The sequence below is a fragment of the Ovis aries genome, chromosome 5, assembly GCF_016772045.2.
Source record: "Ovis aries strain OAR_USU_Benz2616 breed Rambouillet chromosome 5, ARS-UI_Ramb_v3.0, whole genome shotgun sequence".
Lineage (NCBI taxonomy): Eukaryota > Metazoa > Chordata > Mammalia > Artiodactyla > Bovidae > Ovis > Ovis aries.
In genome coordinates, this window is record NC_056058.1 from 46,584,231 (window position 1) to 46,593,933 (window position 9,703).

General features: G+C 48.9%; 1 protein-coding gene across 2 annotated transcripts in view; it reads right to left on the reverse strand.

Annotated features, from left to right (window-relative positions):
• SPOCK1 (SPARC (osteonectin), cwcv and kazal like domains proteoglycan 1) overlaps nt 1-9,345 on the reverse strand; it is a 593,060-nt gene extending 583,715 nt beyond the window's left edge. For both annotated transcript variants that reach the window (XM_027970268.2, XM_042250908.1), the window contains exons 1-2: nt 9,200-9,345; nt 8,415-8,600 (exon numbers count right to left, since the gene is read on the reverse strand). In XM_027970268.2, coding sequence (XP_027826069.1) covers nt 8,415-8,600 — 186 coding nt within the window. In that variant the 5' untranslated portion in view covers nt 9,200-9,345. The remainder of the gene's footprint in view (nt 1-8,414; nt 8,601-9,199) is intronic.
• Nucleotides 9,346-9,703: the final 358 nt, after the last annotated feature.

The window sequence follows — 9,703 nt, forward strand, 5'->3', positions numbered from 1 at the left end:
TCACAAGGATCTATCTACTTTGTGCCAGAAGCTCACTCCATGCTCCCAAAACCCCCCAGGAGGTGCGATCACTAGTTTTGCAGATGAGGACAGTGATGCTGCAGCCAAGACCCAAGCTCATCCACAAGACTGGAAGGTGAGCCCAGGCTCAGAGGGGCTTCTTCACCATGAAGAGCTTTCTGCAGGTTCAGGGACTGCACCCAGATTGTGAGGGGGGCATTGAGCTTCTCAGTCAAGCTCCCCTGCCTCTCCACAGCATGCCCATTGGTTTGTATCCATCATCATGGTCAATTACTAACAGAATGAGAGACACAAGTCCAAGGCCAGCATGGTGTCCTGGGGCCACCCCTCTACAATAAACATCTGCTTCTTTGTTGTGGAAGTGTGCAAAATCCTGGTACGGAAGAGTTCACGCCTTCATTCCTTCATTCACTCAAATTCATTCAAACATTCACTAAGCAGATTTCTGCACTGGGCTCAATGGTAAAGGTCTGGGGACAAAGAGCTTTGTACATCAGGATATCCTGCTGCTGCTGCTAAGTCGCTTTAGTCGTGTCCAACTCTATGCGACCCCATAGATGGCAGCCCACCAGGCTCCCCTGTCCCTGGGATTCTCCAGGCAAGAACATTGGAGTGGGTTGCCATTTCCTTCTCCAATGCATGAAAGTGAAAAGTGAAAGGGAAGTCGCTCACTCGTGTCCGACTCTTCGCGACCACATGGACTGCAGCCCACCAGGCTCCTCCGTCCATGGGATTTTCCAGGCAAGACTACTGGAGTGGGTTGCCATTGCCTTCTCCTCAGGATATCCTAAAAGGGGTTAAAAGGTTGTAAGGTCCTACTTAGAGATGGGGGTTAGAATGAAAGAAAAAAAAGATGTTTTTCAATGTTTGTGTAACCTAGAATCTTCACATACCAAAAAATCTGCACCAGTAATTCTACAGGCTTTCCTTTCCCAGAGATTCATCACGAGGTGTGCTTAAGTAATAGTTCAAATCAATAAAATGCTAATAGACCACCTACTGCATGCAAGGCATGATAAAACTCAGGCTCTTATTTCAGGAAGAACAAAACTACAGAAGAAGCTAAAACATAAATACATACAACCATAAATTGAAGAATAATGCATATGTAAGTACAACAGGAGTTGTTAATACTAATAAAATTAATAGCCTCCACTTAGTATTAAGCCAGACACTTTGCTAACAGCTTCACTAGTATTAGCCAATTTATCCTCCCCATGCCAGCTGAGTGGGGCTGATCAACACAGTGGACCCCTGTGATGTTTGCCCAGAAGGCATCCATTTCCCCTTAAGAAACTACCCTTCAATCCTTCTTCAACCATGCAAGTTGATGGAGTCCCCACCACCCAGGTCCCAGGTCCCACCCCAGGGATGGGCATGTACCCAAGACTGGCCAGTTAACACATATGCCACCAACGTGGCCACAGTGATCAACTGGGGTACAACACAGGTAAACCTGACAAGTCTCAATTCTGGGACTTCTGTGGCAATACTGAGACATAAAAGCTACAGTATCTTCAGTTCAGTTCAGTCGCTCAGTTGTGTCCGACTCTTTGCGACCCCATGAATCACAGCACATCAGGCCTCCCTGTCCATCACCAACTCCCAGAGTACACTCAGACTCACGTCCATCAAGTCAGTGATGCCATCCAGCCATCTCATCCTCTGTCATCCCCTTCTCCTCCTGCCCCCAATCCCTCCCAGCATCAGGGTCTTTTCCAATGAGTCAACTCTTCGCATGAGGTGGCCAAAGTACTGGAGTTTCAGCTTCAGCATCATTCCCTCCAAAGAAATCCCAGGGTTGATCTCCTTTAGAATGGACTGGTTGGATCTCCTTGCAGTCCAAGAGACTCTCAAGAGTCTTCTCCACCACCACAGTTCAAAAGCATCAATTCTTCGGCGCTCAGCTTTCTTCACAGCCCAACTCTCATATCCATACATGATCACTGGAAAAACCATAGCCTTGACTAGACGGACCTTTGTTGGCAAAGCAATGTCTCTGCTTTTGAATATGCTATCTAGGTTTGTCATAACTTTCCTTCCAAGAAGTAAGCGTCTTTTAATTTCATGGCTGCAACCACCATCTGCAGTGATTTTGGAGCCCAGAAAAATACAGTCTGACACTGTTTCCACTGTTTCCCCATCTATTTCCCATGAAAGGTTGGGATCAGATGCCATGATCTTAGTTTTCCGAATGTTGAGCTTTATGCCAACTTTTTCACTCTCCTCTTTCGCTTAATAGAAATGTCACTACATGGAACTAATAAGTCACTACATGGAACTAATCAGCCTGAGAATACAACCAACACATGGGAAATAGAGTCCAAAGATGGGTGGGCGGTTGGGGAAGTGGTAAGAAAATGACAAACATACACACCCAAGTCTAGTAGTGCAGCCTGAGCCCATGGATCCAGCCTTATCTAGATCTATAATTTATCAGCAGAATTTTCAGCTACACAAGTAAATTTTCCTTTCCATTTAAGTCAGTGTGGACCAGGTTTCAGTCACTTGCATTGGAGCCCTCACCAATACACTGTGAGCATCCCACATTTACCAAATGAGAAGTCAGAGATTCAGAGAGGACAAACAGCCCGAGACTGAATTTACTGTCTAAGGTTGGGGCGGGGAGACCACCACGGTTGTGTGCACTCAGACCAGAAATCGGAAAGAGCCAGCCTGCCAATTGCCCAGATCCTACTTTTCCCCTTCATCCACCAGTGCCAAGGTAGAGACACATGAATCGCTCTGCTATGGTCCCTTTTCTGCATTGTGAGTTTATTTCTCATTTACCTTCACACTGAGGGGATCCTCTGGAGTCCTAGCTTTATCCATGGCTCTATTAAACTCTTCCTTCTCAACACTGCTTTCTTTCTGAGTAGCACAAAAATGGCACATTCTACAATTGACAGCATCTTATAATGGAGAAAATACGAACCAAAAAAATACCTGTAATCTTGGGCAAATTATTTAGCCTCTCATAGAAAATTTCTTGCCTTTGTAATTATCTTACCCAGGGAGATGAAACTATCTATGAGCTTGAGTCTGAGGAATTTCCTAAGGAACATAAACAGCCACCTCCCCAGAGGAAAGGTAAAATGAGTCATCTGGAAGGTGTTCAAGTTTAGATACTGAACGTGCTTAACTTGAAACATACTACAGTGAGTAAGAAATGACATTTTAAAATATTTAATTTCTAACATTACTGTGTCTCCCTGAGCACAAATAGTTGAGCTAATGTTTATGTCCCACTCTTCCAGGGGAAAGGTATGGGTCCAATGATCCATTTGAAACCATTCCTTGCTTTTGAAAATAATCTCTTCAGCATACAGGAGAGTACTCCTGTGCCTAGCAATCCAGTTCCACTGGAGCACAGTTGGGGCAGGGCTGGGAGGACCAGGAGACATAGGGGAACAGCCTGCGAGGGTCGACTGGGGCACACGCTGTACTATCCTTGCCAGGCAAAAACTAGGTTCTCTCTATAAGAGTAAACTGAAAGGGCAGGAAATACAAGAATGGCCATAGGCTTATCAATTTCTACACTGTCCCTTTATAATGATTCCTGTGAAATAATTATTTCTATCGGTGGTCATCTAGTATAGGGGATTTAAGATAGTGGGTTCATTAAGGAAAGTCAGGATCACAAACTCATTTAATTCTCCTTGAACCTGTTTAATCAAAATGATTTTCTGCTACTCTCTATTACAAGCCGAGTTTCTGTGGTGACAGATTAATGGCTGATCCACTAAGCCACACCACCTCTCTTGTCACTGACCCCACAGACTGAGGCAGCCACTATTCTATCAATAAGCCTCCCTTGCCCTTGAAACTCATTATAGCTGAGACGTTGAGATCAAATGAGCAGATCAGATGCTCCATGACACCCCAGTCCTGCTACAGAGACCACCAAATCCCACAGCGTGTGCACGAGAAGGAAAAAGCACGCAGGCTGGTCCTTGTGGTCTCATTAGAATTACAAACTCAGGTCACTCTGGAGTAAGATAAATGCCAGCCAAGGCAACACTTCTGAGTCTTCAGGCCTGCTAAAGGCAATTATCCCAGAGTTAAATGTCAGGGCTAGTTTCATGAGTGCAAAGGAAAGAAAATGTCATGTTTGGTGTAAGCAACAATATTATTTTAATCAAATCAGAAGCTCATTATTAGCAGAAGAAAAGCCCTGATGTGACCTCTACCATAAGCTGTGTCCACCTGGCTTCCCACTCCACTTGGTCTCAACCTAAGGCTCCTTACTGATTTCCCTTAGGCAGAAAGCAGCAAAGACTTTCAGTGTAATACCAATGGCGACTCACAGCCCAAATCCACTCCTCTCTCAATGGGCTGCAAGAGTCTAGAGACAGGCCACCTGGGTCCAGTCCAGCTCCTTCACAGTCCAGCTCTGTGGGCAAGAGACTTCACTTCCTAGTAAATAAGAATAATAGTGCTTCTCTCCTAGGATGGTTATGAATATTACATGAGATAATATATGCAAACCACCTTAAACAATGGCTAGCACACTAAGGGCAGGATGTTAGATACCACTGTTTCTACAATGTTCTATTTCACCTGCAATTTGTGTATATTACTTTTATAAGAATACCACTTTTAAAAAAAGAAAACAGGGACTTCCCTGGTGGTCCAGTGGCTAACACTCTAAGCTCCCAATGCAGGGGGCTGGGGTCCGATCCCTGGTCAGGGAACTAGATCCCATATGCCACAGTGAAGATCAAAGATCCTGCATGCCACAACTGATAAGACCTGGTGCAGCCAAATAAATAAATAAATATTTCGTTCAAAGAAAACAGAACAAGGAAGAAATACTGACTGCGGAAGTTAAAGTTCCATCCAGTAGACAAGTGGTTACCTGAGAGAAGAGATCACATGTATATATCTTATTCTTCTAGCCACTGCCTAGCACATGTTAGACAGTCAGATGTTTGTTGGAATGAATGGACAGATTACAAATGAATGTAGGAAATGAACAGAGGAAAATCTCCTTACAGAAACTGTATGGAAAGCCAAATCAGAGTCATAAAAAGAAAAAAAATCAGGAAACTGGCTGCGGCATCCTCACCCCTGAACCTGAAACCACAGAGGAGCAAAAAGCACACCAGTGGGAGCAGCTGGAAGGGAATAACCATACAACTTAACATCAACGTCTGTCTTCATCCTCTCCTTCTTCATACTGTATTTGTGCAGAAGTCCAGGTCTCCATCTGGCCAAAACATCCCAATTGCTAGTATTTATCAAAGAAGAATGACCAAACTAACAGGCTCCCACTACATTCAGGAGCAAACATCTGTATGTTGTTATATTTCTCCTGGCTCCATTGCTCCAGGCAACAAACCATAGAGTAGCTGTGAAAGTTTTACTTCTGGAAAGAAGGAGATAGCATTATTTGTGTATCTAGAGCAATAGGACTACTTCAAAGTATTAGGTAGAGGCTGACCGGTCCTCTCTGGCAACATCACAGCACATTCAACAGGCAAGAGAACACGGAGCACACAGCCCGCCACCCACCTCCACTTCAAATTTAGCCAATAACTTCCACCAAGGAGTATCGTCAACTCTCTAAAAGGGGCTCTTAGTTTTCAATTTCAAAAGTTCAAAAGCCACTTCTTAATATGTCTTCCCTTGAGTGCAAAAAAGAAAACAGACAAAAAAGAAAAAAAAGAAAACAAGTCAAGGGAAAGGGCAAAAAGTTTCCTTTCACAAAGTAAAAGGCAAAAAGTTACTTTCTCACAACTGACAAGCATCATAACAATATCATAATAGTTTCAGGGCCTGGTCTTTCAAAGTTATCAGTGGTTTCCACAAAACTGAAACAGCAGGAGAGAAGCTGAGCGTTGTCAATCTCCAGCGAGGCCAGTGAAACAGTGATGGCTCAGTGAAAATCACCAGGCTGGCTGATCCCTGGCACCCTTTGCTGAAGCTCTGTCAACTGTCCACTGAATTGCTTCTACAGGAAGCAACATTTTAGTCCCTGGTCCCAGGGGATGGAGGTTTTGTGGTTATTTCAAGTAAAACAATCAACTAAAGACACTCAGACTCAGCCTAAAAGAGAATCTAGTTTGAGTTTCATAACACTTTAAAGAGGTTAACGGCATTAAATTATATTAATGGAATTAAATTATGTCTGACCCACGGCTAGCATCAGAAGACTCCATGGAGCTTATATTAATGCCACGGTTGATGATTGAAGATATTTGAAATTCTGAAACATTTTGGATGTTTTTAATGGTACGTTGGATTAAATTATCATTTTTAAAGAATATATACTGCTAAAAAATATTAGCTGAACACCTAAATTTGCTCCAGAAACAAAAAAAGCAATGCATTTGAACACAGATTTTCTCTTTTTGTTAAGCTTAGGATATTTTCAACAGGAAGTATTCCTAGTCATCCTAGGAATTACCTAGAATGTTCTTTTAAAATATGGATTTCCAGCACTCATCCCAGGACTATAGAATCAGAATCTCTGAGGAGGAAGGGGTGAGTCTGGGTGCTACAATTTAACAAGCACCCCACTTGAGAGCTTCATGATCAGTTAGGCTTGTAAAAACACTGATCCAAGAATTAAAAATGTCACCATTTGCAAGAAAGATGAGAAATGAAGAAAAGCCCAATCTTTTGAAATTTAAATCTGAATGGGAAACAAGAAGAGTGCCATATGCATGATACACCAAGACTAGAAAACCTTGAAAATACACAAAAGCAGAGTAAACCTGTCCACACCGAAGACCAACAGGCACAGTCGCTTTCCATCCAACCCAGCTGCCACATGAACCAGAGGGGGTGTGCAGAAGGGGCTGTGTCCTCCAGCTCTAGCCAAGGGGCAGAGTCAAGCATCTGCCCCTTTCCTCAACTTTATCTAAAATGTAATGAAGAAGGCAAGAAAAAAGCAAGATAATTTCTACCCTGTGTGAGTCTGGGAATGGAAGCTTTCATAGGGCATCTTTCAGGCAGCTTGGCCAACTTTTTCAGCCACAGGCAAAGGTAGTCTGTACAGGGCTCTTTGGGGTGGAACAGAAAAGGGATGCGAGATGGTTAACAGAACAGATCAGGAACAGATCTCATGGTGCTAGGGGGTGGGGGTCGGGGGTGGCGGGGAGAGGAGCAGTAAGGCCTCATATCGCTTGTTCATCCAAAGTGTTCGAAAGCCTCTTTCAAGGAAAAGACCACCATCAACTAAAGGGAAAGGGAAGAGGAACAGAGAGGAGAGAGATAAGTAAGTCCCCACTCAAGGCCTTAGCGCCTCTGGAATGGGCCCTGGAGAGGTGCTCTTTAGAAAGTACTAGAAGACATCTGGATTAACTGGATTTCTCAGGCCCTCCCTTTGCAATGGCTAGGCATGCCGGGCATGGGGTAAGAGGAATCCAGGTCCCACTTCCACATGTCTCCCACTCAAGGAGTCCTGTGCCAAGACCAGGGGCTCCGTGGTATGGGTCCCTCCCCAGGGCAGGAATTCCTAGTGTTAAATATCATTTAAGTTTTCCCTAGTCCCCTAGAAGCACATGGTCCCAGCCACCTGGGGCAGCCTCTGAGAGAGCTGGCAGCACCTCCCACAGCACAGAGGGGATGCCATCTGCTGGAAAGACTGCGTCAGGAGCCTCTGGGCCGGCATCTTCCCGGTCGTACCTGGGGAGCAGCCGCCAGCCTGGGGCAGAAACAGGCAGCAGATTGCCTCTGGGTGCCCAGGAATAACTTTCTCGCCTCCCACGTCTCCCTCAGAGGAGCATCCTCTGCCATTCAGGCTCCCCTTCAGGGTGGTGGACTAACTCACCAGTGCCTGCTCCCTTTCCATTCTAAGGATGCCCAGGGTCCAAACCCCCATGCTCCCTCCCAACAGGAGCATGTATCAAAGCCATGGTTCTCTGAACCTCCTGGACACCTGGCTCCCTACTCAACAAGCTGGGCTCACTCCGAACCTAAACCTCGGCAACAGGCATTCTTCTGGACACCCCCACCCCACCCCGCCCCCTGCCAGAGATGGTCTAAGTCACTGCTACCCAGGGAGGTTCTCCAGGGGGCTTGATAAAGTCAACCAGCAGCATTAGGAGAACTCCTAAGCTGAAGGAGCCTCTGTCTCCGCAGCTGCCCACTGTTAATACCATGTTCAGTGCAATCACTTTCCCCCAGTGGTACCATTACACACACCTGGACCGCAGGTAACAGGGGCGAAGAGCATCAAGCCTTCGAAGTTGTCTTCAAAGTTCCTCTCAGGCAAGATGAAGCCCATGAACCCCGACCCCACAAGCTGCCTGCGAAGTCTGCACCAGCGCTTCTCCCACACGCTAGGAAGGCGCCCCGCCACCCCCCCACCCCCGCCCCGCCCCGCCACCACCACCCACCTCCGGCTCTGAGGCTCTCCCGCCCCCCGCAGGGCCCCGAGTACTCACGTCTCGAAAGCGGTTCCAGTACTTGTCCCGCTCGTACTGAGAGACTGTGCTCAGCCACTGGTCATTGTCCAGGAAATTGCCGTTGTTGGGGCCCGCGCCTCCGGCGAGCGCGTCCAGGTGCCGGCTCTCGACCTGGAGGAAGCACCACGCCGCGGCAGCCGCCGCGAGCACCGCGATCGCTGGCATCTGCGGGGCAGGGGCACGCGGGGGCGGTGAGGGGAGGCCCGGGGCGGCGAGCGGAGGGCTGCGCGCCCCCGCCGTCGGGGCGAGCGGGGACCGCCCCGCGGGGCCAGGGTCAGCCCCGGGCACACCTGCGGCGGATCTACAGACCCAGGGGTCTCTCTCACGAATGGAGGGGGGTTGGGTCGGTTTCAAATGAAGAGGCTGCGTCACAAATTAGGGGCCTCTATCAAACTATAGAGGACCGCTATCGTCCGGGCGCCCTACGCACCGCCGCTCTCGGATAGGGGCTTCAGAACCCCTCCCCGAAAACGGAGAGCCCTGGACCCGCAAGCCTGACTCCCAGACACTGCGCCCAGAGCTCGGGTAGGGAGGGGGTAAACAGGGCTCCGACCAGCAGTCCAGGCTCCCACTGAATGGGGGATAGACCTGCGGACCGGGTCGGGGGGTGTCTCCCCTCGCCCCCCGCCGCCGCCTCGGGGAAAGAGGGGCGCACGGAGACAGCCCCAGGCAGGCCCTGACCCCGCCAGCCCCCACCCCCGGTGGCCGCGGGGAGGTGTCCCAACTACGCCAAGTTGGGGCGCGGGGTTCTGCGGGGAACGTACCTTGGGGCCCGGCCCGGGTCCCCGCGTCCGAGTTGCTCGAGCTCTTGTGGCGCGGTGGCCGAGAAGGCTAATCGGCTGGCTAGCTCCCCAGCGCTCCTGCCACCCGCCGCCGCGCGTCCTGCCGCTTTGTGAGCCCGCAGCGCTCTGGCTCCGCTCGCTCGCTCGCTCGCAGGCTCGCTCGGGCGCGGCGTCCGCGGGCGGAGGAGCCCGAGCGCTCGAGCCGAGGCCTCTGGCGACCCCTGGCGGCCGCGCGCCGCTGTGCGGCCCGCCCGCCCGCCCGCCCCGCCGCCCCTGGTCAGGCAGCTGGGGATCCTGGTTATTCACATCTCTACGCAAGGCTGAAATAAGCTTTCAGGCCCAGGCTGGCGAGAGACAGCTAGGGAACCGAGAATCAAGGCCAAGAGGAGGGCCAACGTTGAGGCATTCTCAAAAGCAAGGTCGTTGGACCACTTAAGTCAGGATCATCTTAATGGGGGGGAGGGAGGACTTTTTAAAAATCGGGAC